Genomic DNA, 19,950 nt, shown 5'->3' with positions numbered 1-19,950 from the left:
GCAATCCCGGCGAGCTGCCTGTTCCTGAGAGGCTGATGCAGGGAAGTGAGTGAGTTCAGGGGTGAGTGAGTGGCTGGTCGGGGTAGGGATCTGTCAGCATTAATTTACTTTATGTAAACATGGGTATAATAAACGCACTAACAAACGTACCTGGTGTTTTAAAACAAAAGTAGGCTGTTCCTAGTACTTTCCTCCAAGTGTATGTGTGTGAGTCTGAGTGACACTCATCAGTTGTGAGGTTTGTGTCCTGAGACTGTCTCTGCACTACAGGACAGCCAAACCCCTCCAGAGGGTCAGCATTCAGCATTAAAGTGGCATTGTCTTTGTGAGGGAGTGTTCTTTGTTGTTGCTTTATATTTAAAAATGTTGGCAATCAGGTCAAAATTTACTTCCTGTCTCTCATTTCACCGCCTGAAGGATATAATTGTTATTTTTTTTTACATTTTCAGTTTTCTGGTAGACAGACTCATTGCTGGACTACAGTTCTTCAGATGCCCACAGCCTACCCTCCAGTACCTTGACCAACTGACTGCCTAGATTCACACATATGACCGTCAGTTGGTCAATAGGCCATTCTGTGCTGGAGAGAAGCAAAACTCAGTCCACGTGTGCACCCCATCCAGCCAGAGGTGGCAGGGAGCAAGTGATATGGCTGATTGTGTTGCTCTTTCATCCGAGATGCTGGAGTCAGTTCTTGTGCCTGCACAGCTGCCTTGCCAGAGATCGGCTCACCAGGCTGGTGCATTAGCCCCCTGAACTACCAGTGATCTGTTAACACTGATGAGAGAAGTGGCAAGTGGGGCTCCATAAAGAGCAGAAAACACAGCATTGTTTAAAGCTGGATTCTGTTCCAGTATTTTATAAACACTGTGATTAATACAAATTTGTCCAGTTTTTCTATTATATTTACAGATGAGCAGAACTAAAAATGATGAAGAAGAATATTGGAACAGCACAAAATGCAAAGCTTTCATGTTTGATGATGATGATGATGAATATACAGAGGCGAGTAAATTGCCTGTATTTAAATTTCCTGATCAGATTTTTTGAGGGGGAATTGATTTGGAGCTGCTCTGTCCTGCTTAATGATCCTCTTTAGGGGAAAGAACGGAACTTACATTTTTGTAGCATCTTATAATATCCTCAGGACAATCCAAACCACACTCAACCGTTGGAGTCGACTCTGTAGACAATTGCAGCACTGATTTGTACACGGCAAGATCCCACAAACAGGAACTCAGTATTTGACCAGCTAATATTTTTATTATGGAATTGGTTGGGTGAGGAACGTTGCCCAGGTTACTAGGAGAACTCCTTGTTTTTCTTCTGGATAGTGCCATAAAATCTTTGCTGTCTCTCGTACTGGCAGACGAGATCTTGCTTTAACGGCTTATTTAACCTCATTCTTTTGAAGGATGTAACTTTAGGATGGCTAAAGTCTATATAATCTCATTTATTCATTTTTCTAAATTTACACCCTGCCTCCTGAAGTCTTCCTTTTGCATACCCCAATCACAGGTGATCTGCCCACAAGCGTCTGATAAGTCTCTGGGCTAGCTTCTTGGAGTTGCAAGTGAATGATGCACAATGACTGTGTTTCTCGCATCAAAGTGCCTAGACTCTGTTCTGCCTCATTCCTCATAGCAGAGAGGTTGCGATCAATTGTCGCTTACTTTCCCTTGGGGCCGATGTAGGAACAGGAGAGGCCACGCAGCCCTTCAAGCCTGTTCCACCATTGAACTTAGATGACTCTTTAAATTGCTTGGGATTGGGCATTCTTTGTTTGGAGTGCCTATTGACACCACTGTGATGGGCAGGACTTAAGGCAAACAGCAAAGTCCATTTACTGTCAAACAGTCTATTTAGATAACGCACTACAGCAGTCTACAGAGTCTCTACAAACTACAGCAAACGGAACTTCTGACCAAATTTGTAGCAGTCTTCAGATAACAGCAGGGTTATTTCTCCAACAAAATGCAGTGAATGGAATAAGAACGTAAGAAATAGGAGCAGGAGTAGGCCATTCGGCCCCTCAAACCTGCCCCGCCATTCAATGAGATCATGGCTGATCTGCCCCAGACCTCAACTCCTCTTTCGTGCCAGCTCCTCATAGCCCTCAACTCCCCGATATTTCAGAAATCTATCTACCTCCTCTTTAAATACTTTCAGTGATCTAGCCTCCGCAACTCTATGGGGTAGAGAATTCCAGACATTCATTACCCTCTGAGAGAAGAAATTCCTTCGCATCTCAGTTTTAAATGAGTTTCCCCTTATTCTGTAGCTATGTTCGAGATTCCCCCACCAGTGGAAACATCTTCTCAACATCTACCTTGTCAAGCCACCTCAGAATCCTGTACGTTTCAATAAGATCACCCCTCATTCTTCTAAACTCTAGTGAATAAAGGCCTAACCTGTTTAGCCATTCTTGATAAGTCAACCCCTTCATCCCGGGTATCAGCCCAGTGAACCTCTTTTGAATTGCCTCCAATGCCAGTATATCCTTTCTTAAATACGGGAGCCAAAACTGTACACAGTACTCCAGGTGCAGCCTCACCAACACCCTGTACAGTTGCAACAAGAATTCCCTAATCCCCGAGCAATAAAGGCCAAAATTCCATTTGCCTTCTTAATTACTTGCTGCACCTGCATGCTAATTTTTTGTGTTTCATGCACAAGAACACCCAGATCCCTCTGTACTGCATTTGTTTGAAGTCTTTCTCCATTCAAATAATAGTCTGCCTTTTGATTCTCACACTTTCCTACATTAAACTCCATCTGCTAAGTTTTTGCCCACTCACTCAACCTATCTGTATCCCCTTGCAGATTCCTTATGTCCTCATCACAACATGCTCTCCCACCTATTTTTGTATCGCCAGCAAATTTGGATATATTACACTCTGCCCCCTCCTCCAAGTCATTAATATTGAGAGTAAATAATTGAGGCCCTAGGACTGATCCTTGTGGCACTCCACTAGTTTTGCCTTTCCAACTTGAAAAAGACCCATTAATCCTGACTCTCTGTCTTCTGTGAGTTAACCAATCCTCAATCCATGCTAATACATTACCCCCAATACCATGAGCTCCTATCTTGTATAATAATCTTTTATGTGGCACCTTATCGAATGCCTTCTGGAAATCTAAATACACTACATCTACCGGTTCCCCTTTATCAACTCTGCTTGTTATATCCTCAAAGAACTCTAGCAAATTTGTCAAACATGATTTCCCTTTCACAAAACCATGTTGACTCTGTTTGATTGTGTTAAGCTTTTCTAAATGTCCTGCTATTTCTTCCTTAATAATGGACTCTAGCATTTTCCCAACGACCGACGTTAGGCTGACAGGCCTATAGTTTCCTGCTTTGTTTCTCCCTCCCTTCTTGAACAGGGTCGTCACATTAGCGATTTTCCAATCCGCTGGGACTCTCCTGGAATCCAGTGAGTTCTGGAATATTTCGACCAATGCCGCCACTATCTCTGCAGTCACTTCCTTTAAAACCCTTGGATGTAGGCCATCAGGTCCTGGTGACTTGTCTGCCTTTCATCCCATTTGTTTGTCAAATACTTTGTCCCTCGTGATAGAGACTGTTACAAGATCTTTCCTCCCATTAACTCCTTGTTTATCTGATATCTGTGGAATGTTTATAGTGTCCTCCACCGTGAAGACCAATGCAAAATATTGGTTTAAATTATCTGCCGTTTCCCTGTTCCCTGTTATCAATTCTTCAGTCATGTCCTCCATGGGTCCCACGCTCACTTTAGCTACTCTCTATATACCCGTGAAGCTTTTGCTATTTTTAAAAATTCATTCATGGGATGTGGGCATCGCTGGCCAGGCCAGCATTTATTGCCCATCCCTAATTGCCCTTGAGAAGGTGGTGGTGAGCTGCCTTCTTGAACCGCTGCAGTCCATGTGGGGTAGGTATACCCACAGTGCTGTTAGGAAGGGAGTTCCAGGATTTTGACCCAGCGACAGTGAAGGAACGGCGATATAGTTCCAAGTCAGGATGGTGTGTGACTTGGAGGGGAACTTGCAGGTGGTGGTGTTCCCATGCATTTGCTGCCCTTGTCCTTCTAGATGGTAGAGGTCACGGGTTTGGAAGGTGCTGTCTAAGGAGCCTTGGTGCATTGCTGCAGTGCATCTTGTAGATGGTACACACTGCTGTCACTGCGTCGGTGGTGGAGGGAGTGAATGTTTGTAGATGGGGTGCCAATCAAGCGGGCTGCTTTGTCCTGGATGGTGTCGAGCTTCTTGAGTGTTGTTGGAGCTACACCCATCCAGGCAAGTGGAGAGTATTCCATCACACTCCTGACTTGTGCCTTGTAGATGGTGGACAGGCTTTGGGGAGTCAGGAGGTGAGTTACTTGCCGCAGGATTCCGAGCCTCTGACCTGCTCTTGTTTTTATATATCTTGCCAATTTACATTCATAATCAATTTTCTCCCTCTTTATTAGCTTTTTAGTCATCCGCTGCTGGTTCCTTAAAAAATTCCCAATCCTCTGGCCTACCACTAGTTTTCGCTGCTTTGTATGCCTTAGCTTTTGATTGGATACTCTCCTTGACCGCCTTTGTTACCAACGGTTGGTTCATCCTTCTCATCGAGTCCTTCTTTTTGACCGCGATAAATTATGTGTTATGAAATACCTGTTTAAATGTCTGCCACTGCATATCCACTGACCTTCCCCTTAGTCTATTTTCCCAGCCCGCTTTAGACAACTCTTTCTTCAAACCTCCCTAATTGCCCTTGTTTAAGTTGAGAACACTGGTTTGAGACCCGAGTTGCTCGCCCTCAAACTGAATTTGAAATTCTCCCATGTTGTGATTGCTACCCCCTAGAGGATCCTTAACTACGATATCTCTTATTAATCCTACCTCATTACAAATTACTAGATCTAAAATAGCCTGTTCCTGGGTAGGTTCTGCAACATATTGCTCTAAGTAACAATCCCTGGTACACTCTACATAATTTTATAATACAAATTGAATATTCCTTCAGCAAAATGCAGTGAATGGATGTCAGTTGGATAATTCAAGTTATGTGTAGTGGTAAAGTCATTGGTAAAAGAAGCAAAAGCGACATGAGGAAAAACTTTTTCACGCAGCGAGTGGTTATGGTCTGGAATGCACTGCCTGAGAGCCCAGTGGAGGCTGGTTCAACTGAAGCATTCAAAAGGGAATTAGACTGTTATATGAAAAGGAAGAATGTACAGGGCTACGGGGAGAAGGCGGGGGAGTGGCACTAGGTGAATTGCTCATTCGGATAGCCGGTGCAAACAGGATGGGCTGAATGGCCTCCTTCCGTGCTGTAACAATTCTGTGATGTGCATTAAATCAATCCCAGTCTTTTCATGTTCCTGTGATGTGCCTTGGAATGTTTTACAATTTGCTGTTGTTGTAGCAGTGCGGTCTCCAAGTGTGATGGTTGGGGGAATTACCCAATCATCGCCGTGAATCGAGGTGTCACTATATATATATATATATATATATATATATATATATATACACACACACACATGCTTCTTTGTTCTGTCCACTGTTTCGTCGAGTATGTGTTACTGGCAAAGCACTCTGCAATACTCATTACCTGAGTAAACATTTATATAAATAGAACTCGTTTCTGAAGATAGTAAAAAGGAAATACAGATGGGGACTGAGTAAAACTTCATCCAGTTTCACACTTGAATTAATTATCTGAAGAACAAATCACAGAATAACCAATTTTTAAAATCTTTTTTAATACTGTGCATCATTTCTGGAGAGTTGTAAATATTATTACTTTGCTCTGTACTGAGTTAGGTGATATGGACTGGGTTGGCAATGGGGCTGGTATAACTGGCCTGGGGTTCATATCCTTTAGAGCTAGCCAGTGATCCCTGCTGGCATGTGCATGTGTGTGGACATTGAAATGACATGCGGTGCCCTATTGTATGTGCTCACGCCCTATCATACTCAGCTGCCACATTTATGGTCGGTTGCATTTTGTATGACAGTTTGCTTTGTATTGTCACTTTAGCTGAAAGCATCCAAACGGGCGGTGAACAGCCTCCGCAGCATTGTGGAAGATGATGACGATGATGTGGAGAGGGTCAGCTGGAGCGGGGAGCCTGTGGGAAGTAAGTACAGCACCCACTGCCCCTTCTCCACCTTCTCTCTGCCTCCTCCATCCACCCTCTCCCCCCCACCGCCCCCCCCCCCCCACCACCACCCTCACAACACTCAACTCTTCCCAGCCCCCAGCCGGTCTTCTCTCCCCCGCTCTCTTCCCCCCAATTTTTCTCCCCCGCTCTCTTCATCGCAACTCTTCTCCCCAGCACCACCAGCCCACCTCCCCACCATTCCCCGCCCCCCCACATCCACTCTGATTAACCTGGACAAACGTCATGTTTGTGGACGGGATTGGTAAAGCATTGATGCCTCACATGGATGAATAGCCTACATAGCTCCATGCATGGAGGACTGCCACTTGAGGGTCACTGAACCTGAGGGATCATACCTCAGCCTGGTTAGGCAAGATACCTAGAGGGGAACCAGCATTTGAGTGAGGGAGCTGGTGCCTTCAGGAGAAAAGCCTACGTCCTTGAAAGTTGAACAAAGAGACGTAGTATTTTGATATAGTATATAATTCTTTAAAGGTGAGGTCTGGATTGGGGTTACCCTACAGAGGGATCCCTCACAGAAAAACATTGCCTTTCATGACCTCAGGACATCCCAAATCTTTACAACCAATAAAGTACCTTCTGCAGTATCGTCACCACTATAATGTAACAGGCAGAGAAAAATCACAAATATAAAGGGATTCTAGTTCTTCATTGAACTGGGAAATGGTTGAAATGTTGCATTGGAATAGACCTGGCAGCACGGGCATTGGAAGTGTTTGGAATGCAACTAAAGTGCCTTGGAACCTTGCGCCTGTATCTGAATTATATATTTCTTTTTCCCCAGGTATCTCCTGGTCAATCAAAGAGAGCGCAACAGGGATCCGAGCAGGTGACGTCCGAGACCTGGGACCTGTAAGATCTCTCTCCGACACAACGCAGCAGACTATTTCCAAGCCTATCTCTGCATATTCTCTAAGCAGCTTTTTCAAAGGTAGTGGCGTTGATTCAACTTACTTTGTGACAGATGAATCAACAAGATTGCTGTGCAGGAAAAAAACAGCTTATCAAGCCTGCCCCCCATACTCATTGTGGCTGGAGCATGGTGAATAGTCACTTCTAATCGCCCCAGCCCACTGCCAAACCCCTGCTTCGCAGCCATGTAATCTCAGAGTGGGGGGATCCCAGGGCCATTACGGGGAAAAAAAAGTAACTGGAAAATTCCTCTCTGACCTCCACCCCAGCCCACCCCCTAACCCCCAGGCGCCTGTAGATTTTCCTCACCACTGCTCAGTTCAGCAACTGCACAGTAACGTGTCAGAACTCCACCGCTGAGCTTTGAACTCCTCCTTATTCCGAAAGCAAGACACTCACCGCATGCTTTGTCAGTTTCTGCCACCCCGCCCCAACAGCATTGACTCCCGTTCAGTCCCATGGGCTCTGGATTTCTTCTGATAGATACCCCGCCCAAAATGTCCTTCATGTGAGGGCCATGATGATCCGTGTCTTCAATTTATTCAACTATAGAGGGAGCAAAAAGTTCCCCTCCAAGTCCTGTTTAGACATCATCCTTGGCTTCTATCTGGCAGTGCCTCAACTTTATCATTCTCAACCTGCGTTTAAATCCCTCAACAGCCTTTGCCATCTCCCAATTTCCACCCCTCCACCCTCCCATAACTCTGTGAACTCCTCCAGTCCTCTGCGATATCGGAAATCCAATTCCTGCCTCTTCTGTATCACCGATTTTCAGTTTTCCACCAATCCCTCCCTAAATTTCTCCACCCCTCTACATCTCTCTCAGCCCCTTTAAGATATTCCTGAAAACCTACGATTGACCAAGCTTTTGGTCACCTTTCCTAATATCTCATTGTGTAGTCTGATGTCAAAGTTTGTTTGATTTTATGAAAATGTTGCTCATGTGAAGCACCATGGGAGGTTTTACTATGTTAAAGGCAGTATATAAAAAAAGTTATTTTTGGTACAACTCGACATCCACGTGCTCACACATGCCTGGAGTGCTCCCTGTATTTCAGTCAGCAGTGGGAATCCTGATTGAGGAGGTTAGTGTAAATTGTATATTAATTGTATTTAATTGAATGCAGGTTGGGCATTAATTGGGAATTCAAGTGTGCGCCTATAAATAGGAACAAACTGAAATTCTGTTGGGTTAGGAAGTGATGTTTGGAAAATGTATCTCTAGATAAAAGCATGTAAAGATTGGCTCCAGTTCTATCCATCACTGCCTGGCTTTCTGCAATACAACAATTGAGGGGGTTGGGATGGTGAACAATCTGTAATTAAGTGGAATCCTTACTATCGCTGCCCTTGAGTGGAGCACGTCATGTACTCTGCTTTGTGTTGTATGCTTGCTATTACAATTCGTATTCCTGATGCCAGAATCACTGGACGTAATACAGCCGGAGTGGGTCTGTGGCAAGCAGAACGTCTCTCCGACCGGATTTTTCAAAGCATATATGTGCATTACATAATAAATAAGCGGTGGTAATCCTGTTTAAGTGTATGCCCAGTTAAATGTCAAAGGCTGAAATGTACTGTGACTTCTCTCACTGTGGTAATGCCAAAGTATTCCAATGCTGAATAAATACGGCTCTTGTAAAGGAAGTGGAACAAGTGTTACTCAGTCTTGGACTGTCCTGTGCTCACCTGACTTTGGGACTGTTTTATTTACAGGTAAAAAAGATCCTTCGAGTGCTTTATTTGGGATCAGTCGGCTTGGGAGTTTCCAGTCGCTTTCTGATTGTAAGTTAAGTTTACCTAGTATTACATAGAATGGACAGCACAGAAATAGGCCATTCAGACCAGCTGGTCCATGTTCTGTTTATGCTGCACATGAGCCTACTCCCACTCTACTTCATGTTACTCTATCACCATATCCTTCTGTTTCCTTCTCCCTCGTGTGTTTGTCCAGCTTTCTCATAAATATAACAATGCTATTCACCTCAACCACTCCACATAGTAGTGCGTTCCATATCCTAACCGCTCTCTGAGTAAAGAAGTTCCTCTTACTGGATTTATTTGTGATTATCTTATATTTACATTCTCTAGTTTTGGTTCCCCTCCACAATTGGAAATATCATCTCTTCATCTACCCTATCCAACCCTTCTATAACCTCAAAGGCCTCTTTCAGGTCAGCCTTCAGTCTTTTTACTGGAGAAAAGCACCCCAGCCTGTTCAACCGTTCCTGATAGGTATAACCTCTCCATGTTGTTTATGCAAAACCTTATAATTTCTCCTGAATTGCTAACCTTTGCTGATTAGAGTTGCACTGAATTGCACTGTCGCCGCAGTAGCTGCCCAGCGCCCATTTAAAATTATTTATGGAATCGGCTTCCACCATCCGTTAAGGCAGAGAGTTGCAGGTCCTGACAACTCGGCTCATCTCCCCTCTTTTGAAGTGAAAGTATAAAAATAATGTAAGATGTTGGCAGGAGAGGGAGTTGGTTTTGTTGGAGTCTGTTCTTCAGGGGGTGGCAGAGTTACAGGAACTAAGCTCAGGATCGCTGCTTTCTACACACGGACTCTCCAATCTCTGCTTGGCACAGCAGGGCATTACTCAATTCTTCCCATCCTCTAAAAGGGGAGGAGGAGGAAATTGAGGGAGGGTTGCAGTGTTGGCAACACTCACACAGTTTTAGCAGGGAGTCCCACAGTCTCCGATAGCGGCTGGAAGAGCCGCTTTGGCCACTCTCTTGAGACTCTCTCTTGGACCTGGTGTTGGGACCTTCCTTTGAGAGAGTTGTGAATGTTGGCTTACATATGTCTTGGTGGAAGAGCTGGTCACCTGAGAGAGTGTGCAACATGGGGGAAGGGCAAGGGGAATTTAAAAAAAATTGAAGGGGAGGTTCTCGTTCGCTTAAATCACTCTTCAATACTTCTGCCAGCTGTCATAGGTTCAACCACCACGAGCTATGCACCCGATCTACGTAAATCAAAGGCCGATTACAAGGTGGGTTTAATAAATTTATTTAATCTGTCTGTACAAGTTACTAGCTGGGTTGTAAACTGAAACATAAGTAATAGGAGCAGCAGTAGGCCATACGACCTCAGCCTGCTCCGCCATTCAGTAAAAGCATGGGTGATCTTCTACTTCAGTTCCACTTTCCTGCCCTATCCCCTTATCCTTTGACTCCCTTAGTGTCCAAAAATCTATCTATTTCAGTTTTGAATATACTCATTGACTGAGCATCCACAGCTCTCTGGGGTAGAGAATTCTAAAGATTCACAACCCTCTGAGTGAAGAAATCTCGTCTCAGTCCTGAATGGCTGATCCTTTATTCTGAGACTATGGTCCTTAGTCTAGACTCCCCAGCCAGGGGAAACAACCTCTCAACATTTACACCGTAAAGTCCCTTAAGAATTTTATACATTTCAATGAAATTAAAGACTAGGGATTTTTAAAATTAATCCCTTTGGCCAATTTTTGGTGTGAGTTGCCAGCCCAGGAGAAATGGAACACTTATGACAGTAGCAGACCCTCTTGGCTCAACCATAACCTACCCAGCTGTAAAGTGACGCCTCCCTTTCTACACAGTCTCCAGAGTAGGACTGTTACAGCACTAGTTTTACGTTTCCTATGCCCACGTTCTCCTTGTGACCTCCCTAGACAGGGTCATCAGGTTTGATGCTGAGTGATGTAGAATCATTGGCAGTAGTCCATTGCCCTGGCCCATACGGGGAGGGAGGACTTTTATTCCATCCGCCTGCATTCAATTTGAAGCAGCATCACAAAGGTCGAAGAGCATTGCGCGAACTCGCTGCACCTCTCCCCCTCCCCCAATTCCTCTCACCAAAAGGTTATGGAAAGCTGCAGCATCAGAATCTCCAACTCCCAAAGACACATTTTTACCTCGTAGCAGTTTGGCAGCTGATTGTGGTTTTGTGAACTACCTTGGAACGTTTATGAACATTAAATATGCCATATAAATCCAGGATATAGATTCTGGGAAAGGAAAACGTTGCATTCTCTTCTCTGTAACAGAAGATGTTGCTTAATTAAAAAACAGTATCAGATATTGAAATTTTTTTGTGAAAGACGGATATTTACAGTTTCTTGCATTGAATGCATTAAAACATATATGTGGGAATGTGCTTTTTCCTTCATGTTCCTTGCCCTTTAGGAACCTTATATCACTTAAATGAAATATGTGCTGTCCATTGGGGGTATGGTACTAGACTAGTAATCCAGAGGCCTAAACTCATGATCTGGAGTTCATATCTCTCCATGGCAACTGGGGAATTTAAATTCACTTAATTGAATAAATCTGGAATAAGAAGCTAGTATCAGTAACGCCAATCAGCACCAATGGCTGCAATGGTTCCAGAAAGCGGCTCACCACCACCTTCCTAAGGGTAATTAGGGATGGGCAATAAATGCTGGCCTAGCCAGCAGCACCCACATCCTGTGAATGAATTTAAAAAAAAAAGTGAGGTTAAAGGAGTTGGTACTGAACTAATTATATGTTATTGTGAAGCTTGTTCTGTTGTTTTTCCCGCTCCCTTTCCATAGGACATTTCAATTGACCGGAGTCCGCTGGAGACGGTTAGACAGATGCAGAAAGGCAGGGTATGGTGAAATAGTCACAAATATTCTTTTGCACTTTTTCTCCCTTGTTCCCTCCTCCTTTCCTGAATTTGAGGTACTGTTCCACTGGCCTTTGCTTTTCTCCAGTGGTCATTATTAATGTGCGAGTCTGGACGGTGAGTGTCTGCTGGAAATTCATCCTCGGCTGAGCCTGACTTGTCCTCATCTGTCATTCACACATGCTCGCTTTCCTGGGATTGTTGGATGGATGATTTATTCCCCCCTTCAACTCAGGGACACTGGCCGATTTCAACCAGCCAGTGGCCAAGACCGATTGCAGCAGCGAGCCAGTGGCCGAGGCCGATTGAAGTAGCGAGCCAGTGGCCGAGGCCGATCGCGGCAGCGAGCCAGTGGCCGAGGCCGATCGCGGCAGCGAGCCAGTGGCCGAGGCCGATTGCAGCAGCGAGCCAGTGGCCGAGGCCGATTGCAGCAGCAAGCCAGTGGCCGAGGCCGATTGAAGTAGCGAGCCAGTGGCCAAGGCCGATTGCAGCAGCGAGCCAGTGGCCGAGGCCGATTGAAGTAGCGAGCCAGTGGCCGAGGCCGATCGCGGCAGCGAGCCAGTGGCCAAGGCCGATTGAAGTAGCGAGCCAGTGGCCGAGACCGATCGCGGCAGCGAACCAGTGGCCGTGGCCGATTGTGGCAGCGAGCCAGTGGCCAAGGCCGATTGAAGTAGCGAGCCAGTGGCCGAGACCGATTGCAGCAGCGAGCCAGTGGCCAAGGCCGATTGCAGCAGCGAGCCAGTGGCCAAGGCCGATTGCAGCAGCGAGCCAGTGGCCAAGGCCGATTGCAGCAGCGAGCCAGTGGCCAAGGCCGATTGAAGCAGCGAGCCAGTGGCCAAGGCCGATTGAAGTAGCGAGCCAGTGGCTGGGGCCGATCGTGGCAGTGAGCCAGCGAGTGCTAACACTAGCTCTTGTTTTAAAACTTGAAAAATAGAATATTTAATTTGGAGGTGGAAGGATTGCTCTAAACTGAAGGTAGTGTCTGTCACATACACACACGCACTTTCTCTCTTTATGTAACGAGCATTTATTTTTGCTCACTCTTGTACCGATTTGGTTTCCAGATGTACTCCTTGGAGCGGTTTCGCTCCTTGAATGACAAACTGAATCTTGTGGATCAAGCTGTTCAAACGCACGATGGGAATGTCATCACTGCGGTGAGTGCTCATTGGAAACTCTGCTCAAAATCTATCAGTTGTCTCGCTGAACACATGATGCGAATCTTGGTCTGATGGACAGTATTGAAGAGCAGCGAGCGTGAAAGGGATATTCCAGCCCGTTAAGATTCAGCCTGCCTCTCTCCCAGAGGTGTTGTCGGGTGATCTCTCTCTGATGCTAGACACACACCTACAGTCACACCTGTCTGTGGAATGCTTTCCTGACCTTTGCTAAGGCTCTGTCCCAGAATACAGAACAACAACAACTTGCATTTATATAGCGCCTTTAACATGGTAAAACATAGTCATAGAGAAAGTCATAGTCATAGAGAGATACAGCACTGAAACAGGCCCTTCGGCCCACTGAGTCTGTGCTGACCATCAACCACCCATTTATACTAATCCTACATTAATCCCATATTCCCTACCACATCCCCTCCTACATTAATCCCATATTCCCTATCATTCTCCTACCTACACTAGGGGCAACTTACAATGGCCAATTTACCTATCAACCTGCAAGTCTTTGGCGGTGGGAGGAAACTGGAGCACCTGGCGGAAACCCACGCGGTCACAGGGAGAACTTGCAAACTCCACACAGGCAGTACCTAGAACTGAACCTGGGTCACTGGAGCTGTAAGGCTGCGGTGCTAACCACTGCGCCGCCCAAAGCTCTTCTCAGGAGCGTTAGCAAATAAAATTTGACAGCGAGCCACATGAGCCATTAGGACAGATGCCGAAAAACAAGGCTAAAGAAGTAGGTTTTAAGGAGCATCTGAAAGTAGGAGCGGTAGAGAGGCGGACAGATTTCGGGAGTGAATTCCTGAGCTTATGGTATTGGCAGCTGAAGGCTACCAAAAGTGGAGTGACTAAAATTAGGGATGCGCAAGAGGCCAGAATTGGAGGAGTGCAGATATCTTGGCAGGTTGTGGGGCTGGAAGAGGTTGCAGAGGTTTATGAACTCTCACAGAAATGTATCCCCTGCCTGTTGATACCAGAGTTCAGCATCTTCACACCTTGCTGTGCTCCCGGCAACCCACAGGGTTAAGATTCAAGCACCACCTTCCCTTGTTACACTTGCCATACATCGCTCCAGTGCATCTGCTGCACAGCATTGGTGTCGGTGGATTTGCAGCTGTTGCAGATGGTTTTGTAGTTGTATTGAAGCACTTTTTTACCCAACGGGTGGTAATCACCTGGAGCTCGCTGCCCACAAGAGTGGTGGAAGCAAAGACGATCAGTAACTTCAAGAGGAAGTTGATGGCCACCTGAGAGAAATAGGGCTACTTGGATCGAGTCAGGGAGAGGGACTGACTGCGTAGCTCTGTGGAAAGCCGGCATGGACTGAATGGCCTCCTTCTTTGCCGTAAATTACTCTATGACTTGTTGTTTTAATCCCTGCTGAGCTCTCTTTATCTTTAATAAAAAGGTCTAGAATAGTGCAGACAGTGGAATTTCTGTTTGCACTTTCGCACTTATTTCACCTTCCTTTATAGCTCTGTTGTGCCACACATGCTTTTGCATCAGCCAAGACTCATCACACACAGCCTGATTGACTACACTCTGCCTAACTTCAACCAACCATTACCTAGAATTAGGTGTGAGCTCCCTCCAATCAACCATCAAAGCATGCAATTATATAAATTGTTAACAGCTAATGAGGTTAAGGACATCTGCCAGTAATTTAGAAGAGTTAATCCATTATATACAGTAGCGACATTTAAGAGGCATCTGGACAGGGACTTGAATGAGCAAGGCATAGAGGGATATGGAATTAATGCAGGCAGATGGGATTAGTATAGATAGGCATTATGGTCGGCATGGACGCGGTGGGCCGAAGGGCCTGTTTCTATGCTGTACGACTCTATATTTCAATGGTATAAAAATGGTGACCGCCATATTTCTACAGTCCCCACCTTGAGGGAAAAGAGCTTCTTCTGATACATGGCAATTATTGTTATTTCATGTCTATCTACTTTCTTATTTTAATATCTTATAACACCTCTAAGCCAACAGACCAAAATGAGCTAAACTCCCAGTACCACAATCTGAGCGACATATAAGATAACAAGTTGTACCATGTCTGCTAGCCTGCATCATGTTCTGTCTCCCGCCATGACTGTTTTCCCTAACTGTTGAATTTGAACTGTTGGGGCTACGTCATTGTCCTGAGACATATATAGGCTATATTTTACCCACTGTCGTAGACCAGTTGGGCCAAATGGCATGTTTCTGTGCTGTAAAACTCTACATAGCCTAGCAGGGTTGTAGTGTAAATGGAATGTATCCTGGGTGGGAGTTGGGGTGGAAGCAGAGTGAGGGAAACTGCAGAGTAGGGTTGCCCACACTAATTGGACTGCATTCTAGGAGGTTTCAGCTCATGAGCTCCTGTCTCTAACCGCCCTGCCTTGTGCTCCCTCCATTGGTGACCTGATACGGCAATCAGTCAAAAATGGTGGCTGCAATACCCACAATGCTCTATGCTACGGAAACCGCTCTATCCATTGCAAAGTTTTACCAGATCACGTATGCAGCAGAGCCACGTTGCATCCTGGGCATGTTTGTTTGTTGCGAGTCTGGCCGACGTGAAACAAGGCAAGGAAATGTTCCTGTAATTTTTCTCCTGGGTTGTTTGCAGGAGTTACTGGGAGATTAACCTGTAATTGCAGGAGCAGGTCAGTTGGTCACTTCCTCGTGCTTGCAGTGCTTGGGCTCTAGAAGAAGCATGAGCAAGTGGTGGGAAATATAAATAGAGGGGTACCTATTGGAATGATCCATCGGTTTGACGATGAGGGTTTCAGAGTGTCAATAAATTAAATAATCTAACCATTAGTCAGTTTGCAAGTTGGAGGTTATACTTGGAAGCTGATCAGTTAAATGTGAAATGGTTAGTAACTTATAGGTTATTACAGAATTGTTAAGGTGCAGATGGAGGCCATTCGGCCCATCATGTCTGCACCAGCTCTCCGAATGAGCAATTTGCCTAGTGCCATTCCCCCGCCTTCTCCCTGTAACCCTGCACATTCTTCCTTTTCATATAACAGTCTAATTCCCTTCTGACTGCTTCATTTGAACCGGCCTCCACCACACTCTCAGGCAGTGCATTCCAGACCTTAACCACTCACTGCATGAAAAAGTTTTCCTCTCCTCCCAAGTTAATATTTTTTAAGTAGTTTAATTATATTCGCATCCAACATTATTCTCGCAAAGTCTTGCTTATGGATTATAAGGAAGCTTGAACTGACAATCTTTGTGGAGGTTGGTAAATTATCTGTTCAATGCTATTGTCTTAGAGTCTGTGTTACAAAATCTTTACTTGTATCTTATTTTCTTATAGGTTTTGATATTCCTGAAAAAATCATTAAGCAAAGGTAATTTGTTCTTGTACAATTTCTATGTTTGTAGCAACCGGGGACCAGAATTAAGGAGACTATAAAGCCCCATCTACTCAGTCTGAGCAAGGGACATTTCTCTCCTGGTGGTTCAGCTGTCTAATGCACTGAGGAGTTGGGATTATACAGATCAGTAAGGTCCCACGCTTAACCTCTGCTCTGTGCTGAGTAATGTGATCTCAACCTGGGGGCAGGGATACGAGAGCTACAATTACACACCTTTGTGTGTTCCTAAAGTGGGGGCAAAGGGGAAATGGGGTGAGCCTGGTAGGGTTCCTGATCATCTTTTACTGTCCAGTGACCCCTGTCAGGCAAAGACAGATAAGCTATGTGCCTTTCAAAGTTGAAGAGCCTACTGAAATTCACACATTCAGTCCATACATGAACAGGAGGAGGCCATTTAGCCCCCTCGAGCCTGTTCGCCGTTCAATGAGATAATGGCTGATCTGTGGCTTAATTCCATGTACTTGGGTAAACTGCTGCAGGGCATAGGTGGGATTATAGATCAGCAAGGAACCTACACCATCAGGAAAGGGGAGAAATTGGATGGAGAAAAAAAGAAGGGGTTTAAAGTTATGGCTTTCTCACCCCATTGCAGTAACGATAAATTTGCTCCACTACTGTCACCAAGCATCCCTGTGGCCTGTGAGTCCAATTGTCATTTTACTGAAATATAAATAGAAAATGCTAGTCAGAATTTCTGCTTCTGTCTCCACAGATGCTGCCTGACCTGCTGGGTGTTTTCAGCATTTCCTGTTTATATTTCAGATTTTCAGCATCTGCAGTATTTTGCCTTTTGCCATTTTGCTGAATTGTGGGCAGGTAATCCTATTAGCCCATACCTACAGGCATCTGGGGTGGATTGCCCAAGCTAATTTTTGTTTATAGGTCCCTGACAAGAGGATGGAAATAGAAGGAGGAAGTGGAAAACAATATTCATCCATTAGTCTATGATTTAAGCCTGGGTCCTGTGCAGAAATGCAGGAACCATATATTAATGCACTATACTTTTGTACAGTGCCATTAGTTAGTTATTGCTTCAGTGCCTAAGAGTATGTAACCCTTCATTGTGTGCCGAGATTGTTAGCTTCCTGTCACTCCGTATTTTTTGGCAGTGTAATTGTAGACTGGGACAGTTATAACAGTGATTGTGTAAAAAGGCCAGCAGACCAACGTGTCCTGTCACTGAAGTCGCAGGACAGTATTCCCCCACCTTTCCACCTGTTTGAGAGAAGTTGAGGGAATACTTCACACAGACAATATTCTCACTGCCCTTACCTTACCTATGATCCTTAACCTTAAATTCAGCTCTTGGAATCATCAACCCGTTCCAAGCCAGTACCACCAATCATGTCGACAGATGTTTCAAATAAAAATGTATACCTACTGTTGAATTTGTAACACTGCAATTACTGATGGTGGTAGTGCCTGCTATTCTTGCTTTCTCCGCTCGATGGCACTGTTACATGTTAAAACTAATATTATAAGATATTACGAGACTGCTGTTCTTTCTTTGACCAGGGGTGGTACTGTCAATTCTCTCTGCAAACGTAAATGGAGGCATCGGTCGTGGTTATTTTCAGCGCGATTCACCCAGAATTGGCCAGACCAGCACAAAAGATCACAGAAACTTGATTTGCGCTGAGCGTAACTCACACTTGAAATTTCATGATCTTTTACACTGGTTTAAATAAAAACCTCCCACAAAACTGGCCACACCAGGTTGAATTAATCACGCTGGTGAGTTTCTGCTAATCACTCCAGTTTGTGGGCTTTTGAGGAGGCTCTTGAAATTAAGCTTTATTTTTAGGTGTAACAGCGCTCATAGGCAGATTTGTAAGGCTTTTAAATATTAAAAAATACTTAATTTACTGAGAAACTTATTGCAGTATACCAATGGAACTAGTAAATGGTTCTGTATAGTTTTTTAAAGTCATTTTCAGTTCTTTAAAATTGGGTCGTGGACGAAAATGCTTATTTTTTCTGATAAACCCATCTTCAGCTGTATTAATAAAACTGCACCAAATACATCAAGGAATATTTGCTGACACAAAAAAAATTACCTTTTAAAATGCTGCCCGATTGTGCTAGTTCATGGACGATTTTACATTTATGCAAATGAGTTTCAGCAAGAATGTGAACGTAAATGCAAAACCAGCGCAAATCTGAGCTCAATTTGCAAGCAAAGTGGAAATGGTACCCCATAGAGTACCAGAATAAATATAGTTAATACCAAGGAAACCATCTAGCACAGGCACAATGAGCTGAATGGCTTCCTGTGCTGTATCATTTTATGAGGAAAAACTTGAGATATTGAGTGCCATTTCCATTGGAGCAAGGAAGGCTGAGTAGTATGAATGGAAGTTATTAAAGTCATGAAGGGTTTTTGATGGAGCAAATAAGGAAAGATTATTTCTTCTGGTTGGGAAAGTGGTGATAAATTATAATTGTCACTGTGATTGAGGAGAGAAGCCAGGAGAAATTTCTTTATGGAGGGAGTTATTAAAGCATGAAATGCTTTTCCACAGGCGTCTCTTGAATCAGAGAGACTCACATCTTATAAGAGAAAATTGGATAAATATTTGAAGATACAATGGGGAAAAAAAAGACTTGCACATATATAACACCTTTCACAACCACTGCCCATCTCAAAGTGCTTTACAGTCAATGAAGTACTTTTTGAAGTGTAATTACTATTGTGGTGCAGGAAATACAGCAGCCAATTTGCGCACAGCAAACTCCCACAAACAGTAATGTGATAATGACCAGATAATCTGTTTTTGTGATGTTGATTGAGGGATAAATATTGGCCAGGACACCAGGGAAAACTCCCCTGTTGTTCTTCGAAATAGTGCCATGGGATCTCTTGCATCCACCCGAGCAAGCAGATGGGGGCCAGAATTTTACGGTGGGCAAAGGGGAGCCGTCCACCGACCAAAAGGTTGGTGGTGATCCCGTCTCCGCCGGGCCTGGATTTTTACAGTCCCCACGCCCTTAATTGGTCCTAGGCGGGACTTTCACCCCATTGAGGCAGGATGTCCCACCTAATGGAGCTGCCAACCAATCAGCGGGCCAGCAGCTCTTAGTTCTAGCAGGGCGGGGGCATGTTGGGTGTTACATGATCAGGAGGGCCTCTGAAATGGAATGCACCACCAGAAACAGTGGTGAAAGAAGAATCCACAGTCACTTTTAAAAGGGAAGAGAATAAATATTCGAAAAGGAAAAATTTTAACTGACTTGGGGAAAGGAATGGGACTAAGTGGATCACTCTTTCAGAGAGTTGTCAAAGCTGTGATGGGCCAAATGGCTGTCTTTTACGCTGTATCATTGTATGTTTTTACGCCTAACACAATGGAGATTGATGAATATATATTTTTCAAAAGTTTATCCCTCAACTGAGCAGTTTGATGTAGGAATGTTTTTTTCTGTGCTGGAAATTTACTGTGCTTATCTGGAAATATACCTGTCTATATATTGCAGAAGTACTGTTTCGAGAGTTGGAGGACAGACAGGTCGCCTTACAACATTTTGTCTACTATCTGAAAGAGATAGGGGAACAGAAACTGCTGTTGGAAATGCTCAAGTAAGGCGGCTATTTTTATATTCTGTAGTTTTTGTTAATGTTTGCTTTTGGTTTTAGAATAAGGAAACAAAGAAAATACAGCATAGAAGCACAATACAAATAAACAGCAGATTGGCACTAA

At 44.5% G+C, this 19,950-nt stretch overlaps 1 protein-coding gene across 3 annotated transcripts in view; it reads left to right on the top strand.

Annotated features, from left to right (window-relative positions):
• vipas39 (VPS33B interacting protein, apical-basolateral polarity regulator, spe-39 homolog) overlaps positions 1–19,950 on the top strand; it is a 47,316-nt gene continuing 27,366 nt past the window's right edge. The window contains exons 1-10 of one of the 3 annotated variants that reach the window (XM_068038616.1): positions 1–61; positions 913–1,005; positions 6,014–6,113; positions 6,943–7,089; positions 8,787–8,855; positions 9,999–10,063; positions 11,624–11,680; positions 12,762–12,854; positions 16,192–16,225; positions 19,727–19,829. In XM_068038616.1, coding sequence (XP_067894717.1) covers positions 913–1,005; positions 6,014–6,113; positions 6,943–7,089; positions 8,787–8,855; positions 9,999–10,063; positions 11,624–11,680; positions 12,762–12,854; positions 16,192–16,225; positions 19,727–19,829 — 761 coding nt within the window. In that variant the 5' untranslated portion in view covers positions 1–61. The remainder of the gene's footprint in view (positions 62–912; positions 1,006–6,013; positions 6,114–6,942; positions 7,090–8,786; positions 8,856–9,998; positions 10,064–11,623; positions 11,681–12,761; positions 12,855–16,191; positions 16,226–19,726; positions 19,830–19,950) is intronic. The other 2 variants (XM_068038618.1, XM_068038617.1) reach the window with 2 other exon arrangements.

The sequence above is a fragment of the Heterodontus francisci genome, chromosome 9, assembly GCF_036365525.1.
Source record: "Heterodontus francisci isolate sHetFra1 chromosome 9, sHetFra1.hap1, whole genome shotgun sequence".
Taxonomy (NCBI): Eukaryota; Metazoa; Chordata; class Chondrichthyes; order Heterodontiformes; family Heterodontidae; genus Heterodontus; species Heterodontus francisci.
The sequence above is the reverse complement of the archived record's forward strand: the minus strand, read 5'-3'. Positions and strand labels throughout refer to the sequence as shown.